Source organism: Gekko japonicus, unplaced genomic scaffold, assembly GCF_001447785.1.
Source record: "Gekko japonicus isolate JY-2015 unplaced genomic scaffold, Gekko_japonicus_V1.1 scaffold326, whole genome shotgun sequence".
Taxonomy (NCBI): domain Eukaryota; kingdom Metazoa; phylum Chordata; class Lepidosauria; order Squamata; family Gekkonidae; genus Gekko; species Gekko japonicus.
Genome location: NW_015165245.1, coordinates 555,009 through 573,608, shown reverse-complemented (window position 1 = coordinate 573,608; position 18,600 = coordinate 555,009). Strand labels below are relative to the sequence as shown.

At 40.1% G+C, this 18,600-nt stretch overlaps 1 protein-coding gene across 1 annotated transcript in view; it reads right to left on the bottom strand.

Moving 5' to 3' along the window:
- Positions 1–18,600, bottom strand: part of LOC107109440 — a 68,962-nt gene that overhangs the window by 24,208 nt on the left and 26,154 nt on the right. The window contains exons 10-13 of the mRNA XM_015410061.1: positions 16,788–16,852; positions 15,434–15,540; positions 14,362–14,473; positions 8,389–8,488 (exon numbers count right to left, since the gene is read on the bottom strand). Coding sequence (XP_015265547.1) covers positions 8,389–8,488; positions 14,362–14,473; positions 15,434–15,540; positions 16,788–16,852 — 384 coding nt within the window. The remainder of the gene's footprint in view (positions 1–8,388; positions 8,489–14,361; positions 14,474–15,433; positions 15,541–16,787; positions 16,853–18,600) is intronic.

Below are 18,600 nucleotides of genomic sequence, written 5' to 3'. Positions count from 1 at the left end.
TAGAAGACTAGCTGATTTTCTTTTTTCTATTTCAGAAGAGAACACTAACTAAACATTTTTAACTAAAATGATATATTCATTAAAATATTTATATCCCCCCCTCTCTGTTTCCCTTCCATGAATAGGAAGATTAAATGGTATCAGATTAAAGAGGTAGAATATTACAGAGTCAGAAAACTGATTATTCCTATACTCCACACTTCTTCCTAAGGTTTTAGATGTTCAAATCCCATTATTTTTATGTATTTTAGCTGGAGTTCTAATTGTTTCAAAGATGTGTTGATGTTGTTTTTTGGTTGTTTTAATGATTTTCAAATGTGATCTTTTTATGTATGCAGAAAACCATTTTCCTATTTGCAAAACAAGGTCAGAACCACATACGCTTTTAAATAGAACTTTAAACAGAGATCGTGTAGTGGAACAGAGTAGTGTCAGCTGAAAGTCCCTACCTCGAATCTTGCATCAGCTATGAATACTGGATATACTTTGGCAACCCACTATCATTCACCTGCAGGTTTCATTTTGATATAGGGATAACAAATATTGGGTTGGATCCTACAGTTCTGTTATGTGAGTGGAAGAGCTTTTCCATAGGCAGAAGAAACTTCCCCCTGACACAATGATCTTTCAGGCTCTTCCAGGCTTTTATTTGTGCAACAGATACGCAGGAACTAGTCAGTACTGACTTATATTATCTCCGTTATCCTTATAAAAACTCTATAAAACATGTCAAGCACTTTGAACAATTTATGGTGCAGTCCTATATCCTTTGACTCAATGGCCTCAGAACTCTGCTTAGGATGGAAGCGTTAAAGTATTATAAAAATGGCAGATATTACTGGGAGATTTTTATAATATTATGTGACTACTATTAGAAGAACTAAACCATTATCCTACTGTTCTAGAAAGCAAACACTACCTAGTGGGTGTGCAACAAATTTTATGAGGACTCTTTCATTATATATCTGACAAATATGTCCCCCTTACAGATCATAAAATCCACAAAGAAGAGTATCAGGGCAAGGGAAGATATTCCTGAAAAATCCAGGAAACCCCCAGGTTTGGAGAAATTGTGTTTTTTTGGGGGGGGAATAAAACACAAGATCTTGTGAGACTACCTCAGGAACTGCCATATGGTTAGCTCAGTAAACCCTAGATAATTCAAAATAGTGGCCAAGATCTTAGTCTCATGAGATGTTAGCACAGATGTGGGGGGCAGCTAGAAGCAGGAGGCAGGGATAGGACAGGGAAGCAACAGAGAAGCAGGAGCTACTGGGGGCAACCTATAGGGGAAAGTGGAAACCAATGAGAATGTGTAAAGTGTAAGGATGCAAGACCAAGGGATGCAGGGAGAGGAAAAGCTGGGGCCAACAATGAGGGAAGAGTGGAAACTTGAGGGAAGCAGGGTATGGATGGAAAATACAGAGCTGGCAAGGAGAGGAAAGAGGAATACTTACGGATTTCCTGCTTGTTTAAGAACTAATGCTAAAAGAAATTAAAATGAATGAACTATTTATTTATTTTTGACATTTTTACCCCGCCCTCCCCGTGATATGAAGAATAGAGATCAGCTTAGGCTCTTTAAAGGGAAGTCCTACCTCACTAAACTCACATAATTTTTTCAGAGAGTTAACGAGCATGTAGACAGGGATGAACTGGTAAATTCTGTATACTTGGACTTCCAAAAGTATTCGAAAAAGTGTCTCAGTAAAGTCTTCTGTGTAAAAGTAACATTCTTTCACATGGACTAGGTGGAATAAATATACAGGTTTTATAGTGGCGTTAGCAAGCAGTGTTGGACCTATGTTGGACAAAAGTGATTTAATTCATTCATTATGACCAAGACCTAGGGATGAACAGTAAGCCAGTGAAAAAATCCACAAGTACTTCCAATTGATGTTCTTCTATAAAATGTAACCTGGATATTGCATTTAAAGGAGAACTGAAGTTGGCCAGGTGTAGAATTTATAACCCAAGTACTTGTTCTTCATCTGCTGGGTAAAACACACTGGAAAAAAAATCAAAATTTAATCCTATTCTCGTTTACCTGTTAATAACTTGCACCAAAATGAATGTGTATGTGATATACTCCTAAGCAAAGGCAAATGTCCCATTACCTGGGACAATATATAAACAGGGGTCACAGTGTGCAGATACATGCGAACAACAAGAAAAACAAGAAATCACTGTGATCAGCAACAATGACACATTTAATAAATGTACCATGAAAACCAAGTCCAACTTATCTCAATTTTACATGTAAACAGAGGCCAACTTATTCATTATCAACAGAGTCATGTATATTCCTATATTACTCAATGAGTACACCGGTATTTGGAGCTGCGGTGGCTCAAGTGGTTAAGATGCTGAACTGCAGGCTGTGAAAGGTCAGTAGTTCAGCGGTTCAAGACCCGGGTGCCGCAAGACAGGGTGAGCTCCTGTCTCTAGTTCCAGCTCCTGCCAACCTAGCAGTTCGAAAGCAAGAAATTGCAAGTAGATAAATAGGGACCACTTCGGTGGGAAGGTAACAGCGTTCCGTGCGCCTTGGTGTTTAGTCATGCTGGCCACATGACCACGGAAACGTCTTCGGACAGCGCTGGCTTTTCGGCTTTGTAACGGAGATGAGCACCGCAACCCTAGAGTCGGATTCAACTGGCTTTCGAGCAAGGGAACCTTTACCTTTACACCGGTATTTACACTCATTTCAGCTGTCTTTCTCAAGAGTAATCTTACAAGGTTCTTATGAAGTTGGAGGATGTTATCTTCTATGGATTATCAGTTCCAATGCATTTCTAATATAGGAGCAAGCCAATGATTTGAATGTCTATTCGTAGCTACCAGTCCATAATTTCATGTGACAACAAGCCTACTTTAAATTGGCTGGTATTCGCTCTCCATGTCACATTGTTGGCCAGTAGCTCTCTATGAAGTAAAAGGAATTTTTATAAAGTTGGAAGGTGATGTCTTCTATGGATTATCCTGTAAAAAGCATAATTATGAGGAGTAGAAACAAACATGAAGCTGAATGTAAAAATATTGTTATCACTTTTAACTATAATTATAAACTTACTTACAGTTCCATTGCAAATTCTAGAATAGGAGCAGGCCAATAATTTGAATGTCCAATCGTAGCAGCCAGTCCATGATTCTATGTGGCAACAAGCCTACTTTAAATTAGCTGGCATTTGCTTTCTGTTTCGCATTTGTTGGCCTCTGTTTACATGTAAAATTGAGATAAGTTGGACTTGGTTTTCATGGTACATTTATTAAATGTGTAATTGTTGCTGATCACAGTGATTTCTTGTTTTTCTTGTTGTTCCATTACCTGGGACGACAGGTAAGGGACATCCTGGGTCCAGACACTCTTAGGATACCATTCAGCATTTAATATCATAATATGGTACAGGAATAATGAGTCAATATTTATTAAGACTTCCCATGTTTATAATGTACTTTCGACTGTCACTAATATTTATGAGCATTGTATTTACATTTACAAGTGTTCAGAGGAATGGGTTTTAATAGTATTTATGCAGATATGCTCCAGTAGGAAATACATTGCTAAGGTAAAAAAATTCTTCTGCAAGCAAACATCAGTAACAAAGGTCAAGATGGTTACTTCTGTCTTGTGTTAACAATATTTAAAATCATATAGATAAGTATGTCTTTACTTTGCTCTGTTTGGTACAAGATACATTTTATTGCCAATTACAGACTGTGACCATACAGTGACCCTGCTTCTGTAAACACAGGTTTAAATCAACCAAGTGCATTAACACTGTCTCTGGTCCACTGCAGAAGCAATAACAGTGTATTCACACGCCTACATAGATAATACGCCTCTGCTGTCCCAAGCAGCATAATTATTTTACTGCAAAGTTAATTCAAAGTACATTAAGACCTAAAAAGTAAGCCCACATTCATATTCTAAACATGTTCACATTTTGTATATTTGACCAGTGCAATCTGCATAACTGCAGAAGTTCAATAGATAAAAGTAGTGTCATAGAAGACACACTTAAAATTAATGGGATTCAGCATTGCAGCTCATATTGTTTGTGCTAAGGGCTATCACATATTATTTTCACTCCAGTACAATTTCAGGGAGGGAAGGTGGCATGGTATAGCCTGATCTCATCAGATCTCAGAAGATAAGCAGGGTCAGTACTTGGAAGGGAGACCACCAAGGAAGACTCTGCAAAGGAAGCAATGGCAAACCACCTTTGCTTCTTACTTGATTTGAAAGCTCTGTTCTGTGGAGGTCAGACGTTGGCTGCACCTTGATGGCACTTTACACACACACAGTAGAATTTTGCACACTACAGTTTCCAAGTACAGATAGTATTTAGAATGTTCCTTTAAAAGTGACTTTTCCTGAGGCAGATTACTCCCCTTTTAAACCAACTTCAATGTTATAAAGTTAAGGTTTGGCATTTGTGGCTTGCAGTTTAACTGCACAAATGATTTAATACAGCTGTGTTTCCATGTCCCCAGCAATTCATGAAACATGCTACTATAAGGGAACAAAGGTAGCTTGATCAAATGCAACAAAGGTAGCTTGATCAAATACATCAAATTCTTGCACGTAAGAACGTAAGATCAGACCAGTGGTCCATCTAGTCCAGCATCCTATCTCACACAGTGGCCAACTAGTTACTCTGAAGGGCTAACAACAGGGTACAGAGGCCAAGACCTTCATCCTGATTAGGACTACAAATAAATCACAATCATATGAAGGTTGACCAGATTACTGGCATGAAAAATTCAATCTCTATCATAGCCCACTCATGAAGGGATTAAACAAACTGAAAGACAGTATAAAATCTTTCCTGAGTCATGACAAAGAAGGGGCAAAGAAGATTCGCAATAGTAAGGTAGTAGGAAGATGCCAGAAGCTGGAAGGAGGGGGGGGAAAGGATAAAAATTGAAAATGTGAGGAGACAGAAACACGGTTTCATACCCTACTAGGAAGAAGGCCCGTTGTGAGAATGAAGACAATGAGCTCTAGAAAGGGGCTTACATCAGTGTCTCAGTGCGACGCATCTCTAGTGGCTTCGGGTAGGGAGTGCTGCCCTCAGTTGCTGAGCAAGTGGCGGGGCCTGTGGAGCTTGTGGATGTCAGCCTCGTCCTCCTCCATGGTCGCCGTCTACTCCAGGGGGCAGGCCATGGGAAGCGCATAGAAGAGCTCCCTGTAGAATCGGTGTGCAGTCTGTCCCGCTTGGAAGGGGGCGGTACTCGCCTCACGCTGTGAAAGGAAGTTGGCTGGGGCAGCCAGCAGCTCTCATCCCCTCGAGGGGGGGAAGACCCGAGGATTCCCTGGGTGGTGGCACAGCACAGGGCAGGGTGTGAGCATCTTGTACCAGAGGGCAGTGGAGCAGAGAGGGGGAGATGGGCCCGGTGAAGGGGGGAGAGTGGTGTTTCCAGGCTGGGCTCAGAGATGGGGAGCAATGCCATCATGACCTCGCAAGGGGAGCCTCTCCCCAATGGGCCTGGCGGGGTGCCTCCGCCGCCATCGCCGTGGCCCTTCCCTGGCTGTGACTGGCACCACCAGCAGCAGGCGTGTGTTGTCGGCTTGCCTTCGGAGTGGAGGAGAACTCCGAAGGCGGCAGGGGACCCTGAAGTGAGTGCTGGGCGGGCTCCCTTGGAGCCAGAGGTTCATCCTCCCCTGGCCTTGGCCGGAGTCGTGGACTGTCTCCCGGGGGGCTGTGGACTGTCTCACAGACTGTGTTGTTGCATGGCGCTTGAGGCGCTGCCAGCAGTTCTCCGACACTCGGCCCCGCGCTTCTGAGGGGGCTGTATCTCACCGGGGTGGGAGGATAGAGAGAAGGAGAAGTGGGCATGAGGGGACTGTCAGTGCCGCTCCACCACAGTCTCAGTGTTTTGGCCTTTTGCCCGCCCACCCTCCCAGTGGGTCTCCGTAGCCTCCAGCCAGGGGAGTGTCCTTGCCTTTTCCGGTTCGCTACAGACTGAGGGCGAGATGGTGGCCGGCGGCTCTGTGGGCGGGACTGAGGCATCACAGTGAGGGAATGCAGCCAGGGGATTGGCAGACCTCCTGCGTGACAGGCCTCGGAGCAAAAGGCTGTGGGGGCGTGTGGAACGTTGAGGCAAGAGGGACACGAAAACTCAAATATAATGAGAGACGGGGATTGTGGAGGAAAAATAACCGATACTACAACAACTTGAGGAAGCACAATTGTGAGAACAGATATGAGTATCTACTCAGACATTTTGTTGTGTGTGAAGCAATCCAATAAAAGTGGACAACTTGATGATTTAAGGAGCTTCCATGCAGCTCTCAGAATGTAATGTAATTCCCTTAGTCATTAAATTGGAAGCATTTTCTTTTAGAAGCAGTCATTTGGAACATGAAGGACATGACCCTTGTCTACATAAGGCCACAGTGTCAGTACAGAGGGATCCCCACAAGGCTCAGAGCCCTTGTTCCTCCTTTCCTCTTCCTCTCATCAGCATGCACAACAAACATGTGCATAGGCAGTGCTATGAATTGTTATAAGGAATGAAACATCTCCAAGTGCCTTTGTCCTCCTCTTAGGAACTAACTACATGTTATTTTTTCCCAGGTCCTTGTGATCAAACTGTGTTGCAAGTTCTACACTGAGGATATAATTCTTTGGCATGTGCAAGCCCTATTTAGATCAGGTCTATGCAGGGGTCATTTCATAGAAAAAGAGCTAGGGGGACTCATTAGCATAACTCATTAGCATATGCCACACCCCCTGACATCACCGGAAGTGTGTCCTCCCCACAGCCGGCGGCGACCTCCAGCGGGCACCAGCAGGGAGCTCCAGGCCCCGCCCTCCCGCACCTCACCCAGGGGGATGGCGTCCCCCCGTGTCCCCCCCAAATGACCCCTGGCTATGGCATGCAGATAGCACGAACTTTTGCTTTCCTGATCGGAAACAGTCCCAAGGATGCTGCTATTTGCTCCTAGATATATCCCATCAGTACATGCAGAGCCCTCAACAGGGAAAACGGTAGCCCACGGAGCAGTGTCTTGTAAGGAAAATGGCATGGGGGGAAGGCATAAACCACAATCTTATGTGCCTCAGTCCCAATCTGAATGGGCCTTGTGAACATGGGAATTGAGTTTCTAGCACAGAACGGTAACACGCATCTAATCATGCAGACCTATAGAGGACCCAGAGAAAACATAATGTGTAGTTAAGGCCTTCCAAGTCCACTACTCAAGCTCCAGAGCTAAAGTAATTTGATCAATCAGAGGAGTTAAAGGGATCCTACTATGTATGGGAATTTTCTCTCACACAGAAAAGAAATATGCCTTATAAAAGATAATGTTTTTCTTTGCTAGTCTTTGATCTAAAAGACTCCTGTTATACTGAGAAGATTTAGCAATGGGGAAAAGTTACTGTTCTCTTCCCAAATTAGTAAACGCGTTCTTGTCCATGCAAATGAATATTTTAACTAAGAAGAACTCTTTGCTAACTGTGGACAAATAAAACTTTTACAAACTGAATAAAAACGTGTAAGGCATTATTTCCTGAAACCTTACAGAATGTCTATTTTTTTCTCTTTTTGTCCATAACACTTTTGCATTTAACTATTAAGCATTTATATAGCTATTTAAAATGTTCAGAGTGCTGAAGAAGTGTGTATGCACATGAAAGCTTACACCCAGATTTAAACTTTGTTGGTCTTAAAGGTGCCACTGGACTCAAGCTTTGTTCTGCTGCTTCAGACCAACATGGCTACCCACCTGAATATGAAATATATATATATTCATACTGTAATCTTTACACACAAAGTAAGTCATAATGACCTGATAGAGTCTTGCCTAAGACCTCCTAGTGAATTCACAGTACACTCAAGATTTGAACAAGGGCGTTCCTGGTTAAAGGCACAAAACATGGCTTGTATATAGTCAGTCCACCCAGCGAAGTACAGACACTTTCTCTCATGGAAGAGGCTCTTCTTCTAAGAAAACCTTTTTCTGTTGGAGGAAGGCTCCATACTTAGCTCAATGGAGTGGTAGGCAACAACCCTAACAGTGCAATCCTAAACAGAGTTACACCCTTCTAAGCCCACTGACTTAATTACCCTTCTTAAAAGCATTGTAACTCTGCTTAGGACTGAACCATCAGTTTTTCAGCTACAGTTACACTGGCTTTACACAGAAATAAATTATCTTTGTGTTTTGAATACCAATGGCAGAGCTAGTTCTGTTTTGCACGCACATATTTATTTTAACTGATGCCATGACCACAGATAGATGGGAGTAAGGAATCTGTGAAAGACAGGTCTCTGACTCTCACTTTTACATAGTAGAATAACAATGTTGGTTTATAAAACATGACAACAAAGGAACAATGCAAATATCCAATGAAGATGGGGAAAAGATTCAAGACATACCCATTCCTGTTCCAGCTGGTGCAATCTCTCTTGAGAAAATTTCAACTGCCTTCTTCTGCTTATGAAGCACAGCAAGCCAAATAACCGCTTCCCGGGGACCCTGTTTCCAGGTATTACAAGTGAATACAGAGTCTCACCACACAGGTGTATTTAACATACAGCTCTTTTCATAAACTGAAAGACATTGAATCTTCCCAGATTATAAAAAATAGATACTGCAAGAGACATGCACTTGGTTATTTTCAAGACAAGAAAAATAAAGTTAAAATATATTTCAGCTCCACTTGACACTTTATGTGAGACCAATGCCATGACTTGTTCCACACTAGCCACTTAGTCTGGAACAGACATCCCATTCCTTTATTAAAGAGTCCAAACCATGCCACTGTCAATCTGTTGCATTCAATTTCTTTTCCTGTGTTTTTTTCCTGTGTTGTTCTCCCATCTGTCTTATTTTATTTTTATGGCAAACGGACACGAGGATGGCTGCATGGCAATTATGTTGTCAGTTTTAACATCCTTGTGTTTAGTGGCAAGTTCTGTTGAGGCTTTCACTAAGCTACAGTGTCCTTAAATTTTCTTTCCCTCTCATTTATTGATTGATTTATATGCCACCCTTCTGAGCACAATGCTGGGCAAGGGTGTTCACATAACGTACAGCAAAGGTCACCATGAAACTGATGTGTAAAAAAGCCTCAGCCTCTTGCTTTAGTCTGTCCTAAAATTTGAACACTTTTACCTGCTTTTCTTAAGTTTGTTTTTATTTAAATCTTGAACCAACACAAAATTTAAACAATTTGTCAAAACAGGCCTGAAAATAGATCTGTTGCCTGTTTTTAGAATACTTCAAAATATATTTGCCTAGCAGTTCAATATTTCTGAAAGCTAAATATGTCTAGCTATTGTGTAAATATGTATTATGCACCTACTCCTATGCACATTTACTCAAAACACAAGCCGTCTAGCCAGGAGGCAGCATTTCATGGGGCATCATAGGCTGCACCAGGAGAATGAAAGGGGTGCCAGAACGTCATGCTCCACAAGTGAGAGCCCTTCAGCACACAGAAATACTGGGCTGGATGGATCCAAGCTGCTACATTCAGTGAGGGTTTACTTCCAAAGAAATTCTGCAAAGGATTAAAGCCTTATTTTTAAATTTCTTTTAAATGACTGAACTCCAAAGGTGGTAACCACATAAAAATAAATGTTTGCTCTATGTGGGCTAAAGTACCTCTTACTTGTATCTGACAGTTTCTCTGCCTTCGTATCATAAAAACACAGCCAAAGCAACTTACAAAACAAAAATAAAACTGTCAATAAATTCAAACACATTCCCCAAACAATAATAATAAAGCACAAAGCAAAGTAACAAAAAACAGCAGCAAAATAGTATAAACCTGAGCATGAAAACTGATTGTTGGAGAGTTTAAGTATACCTAATAACATGACATGACTGAAAATGTTTTACAATTTTTTTAAAAAAGTCTTATTCTTAAAGGTAGAATAAAGCAAAGAAAGCTGTCTGGGAAGGGAGTACCAAAAGATGAGTGACAACTTCAGCAAGAAACCACTTTAGGCACTGCCTTTAAACAACTGTATCTTTTGCAGTACAACAAATATGTTGGTTTACTTTGACTTCAGACAGATATTCCAAAAGCTCAGTGCCAATGTATTAATGTATGTAAAGCACTTTGAACATTTTAAAAAGCTATATAAAGGCTAAGCATTAGTGGTAATGTGCAGAAATGTATTCCTAGTTTTCGGTTGTTATGGACAAAAAGAAAAAAATAGACATTCTGTAAGGTTTCAGGAAACGTCTTTGAACATTGTTGTATTTTACCTAACATGTTTTTATTCAGTTTGCTAACTGTGGGCAAATAAATTTTTTACAAAGAATCCTTTTTAGTTAAAATATCAATTTGCATGGACAAGTAAATGTTTACTGATTTGGGAAGAGAACTTGTTTCCTTTTCCCTCATATGCAAATTTACATGGCTGAATGCTTATCCGCAATTACTTTCAAACAGTATGCACTTTTCTTGAACCTGGGCTATGTGTCTGATACCAGAGTATTTTTAGCTTCAGATTTTACCTAAAATCAGTGCTTTATATACATCTGTATATATGATGACCATGGTTGTATCCTGACCTTATTATTAATATTTTTTTTAAGAAATCAGTGCTTTAAGCCAGATAATTGCCTAGAGATCCCAACTGGTATCTTAGGGAATTAACTATCCACCACTGAACTGCAGGCTGTGGAAGGTTGGTAGTTCAGCAGTTCGAGACCCGAGTGCCGCATGACGGAGTGAGCTCCCGTCTCTAGTTCCAGCTCCTGCCAACCTAGCAGTTTGAAAGCAGGAAATTGCAAGTAGATAAATAGGTACCACTTCAGTGGGAAGGCAACAGCGTTCCGTGCGCCTTGGTGTTTAGCCATGCCGGCCACATGACCACGGAAAAGTCTTCGGACAGCGCTGGCTCTTCGGCTTTGAAACGGAGATGAGCACCGCAACCCTAGAGTCGGATTCGACTGGCTTTCGAGCAAGGGAACCTTTACCTTTACCTTTAATATAATCTTTGTCCTTTATTTTGGGCATGTGGAACACAAACACCCTCTCTCATGACCTAGCATTCTGGTCTAGAGAGTTCTTGACATGGAGGAGTATTCAAACTTGCAATATCCCATTCTAGCAGCCTTCTCTAGTACTGTATGCTAAATTATTCGCTAATGGAAGAGGGGCTGATTCCCCCTTCCCACTGCAGACCCCGCATTTGCTTTCCTGCTGTTCTAGGGTGGGGTCTCCTATCCTGGATGAGCTGTATTTGGAGGAAGATCAGTGGGCTGCAGCCAGAAAGGGTGGAGAAGAAACTTCCACTCTGCTGATGCAAGTGGCAAATTACTGGAAAATGCAATCTGGATTCAACACTGTATTTCTTCTAACTGTAAGTATGACCGCTTTACATCAGTTTTAGTTTTCAGTAGGCAATGCAAATGTCATATATACTAAGTGACCTTTAAAATGCTGAGTGTTAAGCATTTGTGGCTGACACTCATATTTTAATTTGCCAGTTATCTTCCTTCTAAAGATAATTAAAACTTTAGAACTTGCCCCCTATATAAACTTTTTAATGCCTGGCTTTTGTCAGTAATGGGGTCACAATGTTAACTTCCAAATGGCATAGTTTAGTGTCTGGAAAGTTACATTTTGTACAGAAGAAATTTGGATCATGAGAACTCTACGTTGGATCCAAACAACTGTGAGAAGAGCAGACCTCATGGAAGGCTTCTTTGTAGCATTCCCCTTCTTTTTCATGTCTTTTGACTCTGGCCCATAGTTTGGTGTGCTGGAGACTATAAGCGAACATAAGAAAGAAAAGGCAGGAAAAAAGTCCTTCCATGAACTCCATCCTGCCTACAGTATTTTGGATGTAACCAATTTAGAGTCTGAAAGACAAAACACAGTATCAAGAAAGAATATTTTATTGTATTGTTCTGTGCTATACCTCTGTAACAGTATGTATCTATAAGGAATATTTTCACCCAAAATTAATTAAATAAGTTTAATTCCAGAAATGCTTATGTTCAGATCTAGACACTGAACACAGCTTTTGTGTGACACTCAACTGCTAATATAACAGGAACATGGAATGTGATGTATAAATTAACTCAACTTGAAAATTATATGAGAAACGTAATGTTTAAACCTTGCAATTCTGGGAGTGAGTGAACTAAACTGAACTGGATTAGGACATTTTCAGTCAGGAAATTACAGAGGGTTTTACTCAAGAAATGACAAACACAGAAGAAATGGAGTTGCTCTAATACTGAGGCAAGATTTAGCACAAGCAATCAAGGGCTATAATGTAAAGACTTTATGGAAGGCCAATCAACACAACTGTGAAGAAATGCCTTTTTTCTTTGGAGGTTTGAAATGAGCAAAACCTTCACTCTGAGTTTTAAACGTTTTTTTTTTTTCTGGGTAGAGAACAGGCCAAAAGGGGAGAAGACAGTCCAATTGCTTTTCGGCTTACCTTCATACAAATGCTAATAGATCTAGCAGGAGAGATAATGGATGGGTCAAGTTCTCCCCCCTTCTCTAAGAAGGGAACAGAGAGTTGGAGGACTTGAGATTAGAAAAGCTCCAGGAATACTCTCCAGGAAGAAGCTGCAGGAAACGCTTCTCTGACCTGGCCTGACCAGGTCAGTGGGTGGAGAAACATATATGATAAAACTCAGGGGAGCCAGGAGGAAGCTTTCTTTTCCTTGAGTGTTGGATCCATGAGAGCAGACAGAACTCTTAACTGAGAAGGCAGCCATTGACCATGTGCTTGCCTGAAGAGCTGGGAAAGAGCTGCAAGGTAACAAAAACTCTGTAGAGATTTGTAACTTCTTAAAGCTAAAGAGCCTGTCCTGTATTTCAATATCTGATAGGGTATGTATAGAGAGAGGGACAGAAGATTTGTGTTTTATGCATTTCTTTTGGAACCCCTTGCTCAATCTGGTGCTGTGCTAAAAGTATGCTTATGAACATTTTCTTTTTAATAAATACTTTATAACTTTGGATGCTGGGAGTGGTTCTCTGTACCACATAGACCTCCACTGTCTCAGACACACTATTTTAAAAGGGGAAATCAGGGGGAAGGCAACTTACAAAACAAAAATAAAACTGCCCATCTTGGACATGCTATTTTAAAAGGGAGAAATCAGGGGGAAGGCAACTTACAAAACAAAAATAAAACTGCCAATAAATTCAAACACATTCCCCAAATAATAATAATAAAGCACAAAGCAAAGTAACAAAAAACAGCAGCAAAATAGTATAAACCTGAGCATGAAAACTGATTGTTGGAGAGTTTAAGTATACCTAATAACATGACATGACTAAAAATGTTTTACAATTTTTTTTAAAAAAAGTCTTATTCTTAAAGGTAGAATAAAGCAAAGAAAGCTGTCTGGGAAGGGAGTACCAAAAGATGAGTGACAACTTCAGCAAGAAACCACTTTAGGCACTGCCTTTAAACAACTGTATCTTTTGCAGTACAACAAATATTTTGGTTTACTCACTCACAAAATTTTGTTTTACAGGAACAGGATGGGGTTCACAATGGCACTGAACTCTCAGCAGCAAGGGAGAATGTTGAACTCCCTCAGGAAGCCTCAATGGACTGCAAAGAACATGCAGTTCCTACCTTGTTAAACTTATGATGGTACTTTGCACAGTATTTGAATTGGGGGTGTTGACGAAAATTGTCTTCAAACAATAAGTACCAGACTGAAGGACATCAAAGGCACTACCGTAGTAAAAAAGGGGACATCTAGGCTTTCTACCTGCTCCCGCCCCAGATAAATTTACACTTGAAAGATAAACCAAATCCCTCTGCCTCAACTGCTTCCCCTCCTTGTAATCTTCCCTATGAAAAGAATTCCCAGTATGATCTTCCTTTCACATATCTGAAGAAGTGAGCTGTGACACACAAAAGCTCATATTGAAATAAATGCTGTTAGTCTTTAAGGTGCCACTGGACTTGTGTTTTATTCTGCTACATCAGACTAAACAGCAGCAAGTGAAAAGGACCTTCTTTCCCTTTGTGTTCCTTCCTACTTTCCCAGAGGAATGGTGAGTAGAAATGGGAAAGAAGAGACAAACCGGTAACCATGACTAAAAGGAATAATCTTCACATATGCACTCTTTTGTTCTCACTTCCTACCGATGGTCCCACCTGGAAGTACCAGACTTACAGTGCCATCCTAAGAACACTTTCCTCAGAGTAATTCCCATTGAACAGACTTGAGTAACATTCTGAGTAGACACACTTAGGACGGAACTGTAAAACATACAACTAAAAGGACATCTTTTCTTCTCACTTATACACTCCTTGTTCTTCCTTCCTTCCTTTCTTTCTTGTTTTTGAGGATTATGGGAGAAGTTACAAGAATAATACAACGTTTATGACCTTCTAATTTGTACTTACACCATCTATGTTTCTCTTGGCATGTGGTCCATATGTTTCTTCAGAACCTAAAATCTGTATGTTAACTGCACTGTAATCCTCATATCCCAGTTGACTAAACATCATGCGAGTCCTGAAATAAGAAAAATATAATCAATAAATGGTTTCAAAAGAATATTTGTAGCAACTGATTCTACAGTGTAGGCCCAAATTTTCACATGATAATAATATCCACACCTTGATTTCTGTCCCATTCACATGTGAAGCAAGGGTGTGTACATGGGATTTAAAGGGAGCACTGGCCAGTCATACTGAAACACGCACACTACCCCCTTCCCCACAGTCCATCTTGCTAGGTGCGTTCCTCTTTGGCAGCTCCAACAAAAGAAGCTAGATCATTGGGGGGGTGAATCTCTTTGGAAGATTTAGCACCCTGAGTCAATTTGCCCCCTTAGACTGTACTCTCCCCACAGCTTCTCACGTAAAGGGGCAGGACTATATTTAAGAACGAGGATCTTCTGCAATCTCATATTGTTTGAGTCTGAATATCAAGTTTCACACTGGTCAAATGTATCACCAGACAGACTAACTGCTATAAATAGATGTTTTTATAAACAAAACCAGATCCATCGTATTGCCCTTCATTTAACATAGTGCCTTTCTAGGATGTTGACCAAGGGTTATGATACTAGGACATCCATAAATCAGCACTGTGAATTGATTTTACACTCAGTGGGGCCAAATTATTTATTTATGCATATTGCTTCATTTATATTCTGCTTGTCTATCCAGTAGGAACCAGTGTTCCCTCTAAACCGAGTTCATCTGAGCTTTAGTAGAATTTTTGGTCACAAGACTCCACAGTTTAGAGGGAGCATTGGGACCCAAAGTGGCTTACGTCATTCTCCTCTCCTTCATTTTATCCCGGTGATGTAGGCTAGGCTGAGAATGGTGTAACTGGCCCAAGGACACACGGCAAGCTTCCATGCAGAGGAGGGATTTGAACCTGGGACTTTCAGATCCTTGTCTGACATTCTGATCACTACAGCACACTGACTCTCACATACGGAACTATTTTGCTTTAGATACCAACCTTTCCAGAATACTTTCAGCTACTTGTTTTCCCTTTTCTATGGCTTTTGGTCCTGTCACTGGGCAGCAAGCTATAGCTTTGAATCCATCAGGATAAGTGGCATTTACCTACAAATACAGAACATATGCAAGATGCCCTAGCATTGATAAGAAATAAAGCACAGGATCACTTATATGCTTACAAAAATGTGTTTGACTGTTCTGGGTTTGTGTAGACCGAGCCTGAATCCTGCCCATAGACAACTTAAAATAACTATTCCTCTAACAGAAATCCTGTGACAATGGACAGAATAGTCTATAAAATACTTTGCTTGCTAAGTACGTTATCACATTTGGAATGGACATGCAAATACTTGTCTGCTTGTTAGACAAGTATGAAGTAAAGATACCTATGAGTATTAGAACTGGTATTGAGCCTGCTGCCAATGTAAAAAAAGTAGTAATTAAAACATACTAAACTGAATGCCACAGTGATGAAGCTGTTGATCTACATTTACTTGTCCAGTAGATTTAAATAATTCACTAAGACCTTGGTTTGTGGTAGCCATACGTGCTGCTTTCTAAAAGGATGCATTTTATGTAATCATTTTTATAAAGATTCAAGATATGCTGCATCTTCCTCCCAAATAAAAATACTTTCATATTCTGCTTGGTCCATACTTTTGAACAAATATCTTCCTTGACACAAGAAGAATAAGCTGAATTAATGTTGGGGAAAATATGGCTAAAATGTTATATGCGAGTAGAATTTGGTTTGTTTTCCATAATTACTGGCACTCACTACAGAACAGACTCCTCCTTTGTACTGAGAATTGTAAGTTTCAAAGCAATTTTATAAATGCATTATTCTGTTTGCATCAAAACAAACGTTGACATCCTTGGCTAATAAATAATGCAGAACCTTTTAAATGTAATTTCAAAATGTGAGTTAAAATGCAGAAGAATACTAAACAACTTTGCATCTGAAGAATCCAGAAATTTAATCCTTTATATAGTCTCAGGGTATTTGTAACATGAAAAGGATTTATATTTATAAATACTTAAATCCTTTGACTTAATTTTAATCATTATTACAATTGTTGCAAAATTATTATGCATTCCAATAAATGCATAGTTTCATTTCCAAGTTTTTGCTTTAGTCAAATATTTCAAGAACTGAGTGATACCTTTTACATTTTTGAAGTGAAAATAAATTAGTATTATGCAAAACAGATTCATACAAGAATTTCCTGAAGGAGTTATCATTTCAGTACAGTGACTCATGTAAAGTCTACTTGTATATTTTCTTCACTCCAAGGCTTTTCTCTGTATTATTATTAATGTACTGTATTATTATTAACACAGTTTTTAAAAACCTTGTAAAATGACGAAGGAGGTAATCCTGTAGCTCCCTGAACTTTCACTGCACCACCTTCAACACCTAAAAAATATTTTCAGAAGTTAAGAATTACTTACAAATAATATACATTAGTATTTATTTATACTTACACACTGTAAATATTGTGCTACCCATAATATTGTGCACTGAACTCCTCTCACCCCAGATTACAGATCGTTTATGAAACCAATATACACCAGCAGTCCTAATAAAAATCCCTTCTGCTTTGCACGGCATAACTGTGGAATAATCACTGACCATAAATCCTCAAGTAGACATGGATTAATAAACACAATCATAAGAATCTTCCAATTGACTGCAAAAATACTGTTTTACCCAGGAATACCAAGTACTAATGGGCCCCTAGTAACTTCCCTTCTTAGATGCCTTGCACAGGTGGAACATACCATATTCTTAAAGCTTTTTCCTAACTCAATCCGAATGAAAAAGACAAGAATTGAAATGTTGCTATCTCTGATTCTGAATTCAACTTATCACACCAACTATATCAAAAGATAAGCATTTTTGCTTGTAAAATATGAGTCAAGCACAATACATGACAGCTGAGCAAAGATTACTCAACCCACACAGAGAGACAGTGAGAAGCACCTTGATATTCAGTACCCAGGACAGCTCTTCAGGACAGTAATTTTATGGTGGTGGCTGTGAAGAATTTAAACCTTGCACTGATAAAGAAAGGAACTCCCATAGATGTAAATAGTCACATTTGTACTACTAGTCCATTGTTCATACAGGTCATCAACATAGCATCTATTTGGAATGCAGGAGGTCCCGGGTTTAATCTCTAGCATCCCTAATTCAAAAAAAGGAATAGGCAGTTTGATGATATGAAAGACCTCTTCCTGAGATCCCAGAGAGCCACTGCCAGTCTCCAAAGACAATACTGACCATGGTGGACCAATGGTCTGATTCATTATAAGGCAGCATCATGTGTATTGCAACAATTATCTTGAGTGTCTGAGGTATACTAATGATATTCAATGACAATAGACTAGTAATGGGTAGCCTCATAGAGGAGGAAGTGGTCTTTAAGGTATCTTGGCCTTCAGTTGTTTAGCCCTTTACAAGTCAAAACCAACACCTTGAATTGGTCCCAGAAATAGAATGGCAACCAATGAAGATAGAAATTACTCATCATATGTTACTTACAATGAGCTCCAGTTAAAATTCTAGCAGTTACATGTTGTACCTGTTTTAATTTACAGGAGGGCTGGCCTGTGTACACTTCATTGCAATAGTTTAGTTTGGGTTACTGATACATATAATAAAGTGACAGGTCAGGTAGGCAAACTGTACTATGTCTGAAATGACTGAATTATTTTCCCTGAAAGACAGTAACATCACTCAGTGAAAATCTCAGAATATGGAGTTACTTCTATGCACTGGATTTGCCCCATTTTCCATTTATTGGGCCATTAACTTCAGTGGATCAGATTTTATTGTCCTATTGCTTGCCTACAAATTTAATAAATGTTCATTAATTCCTTTCCTTCTCAGAAGGAGGGCTTGGCAGAGGGTTTGGTGACAGATATCATTTTAGCTAACAGTAGCAAAGAACTGAGGGGCCACAGTGACTCAGAGGTTAAGATGCTGACCAGCAGACTGGAAGATCTGTAGTTCGGCAGTTCGAGACCTTAGTGCCACATGACGGAGTGAGCTCCCGTCTCTGGCCCCAGCTCCTGCCATCCTAGCAGTTCAAAAGCAAGAAATTGCAAGTAGATAAATAGGCACTGCTTCCGTGGGAAGGTAACAGTGTTCTGTGCGCCTGG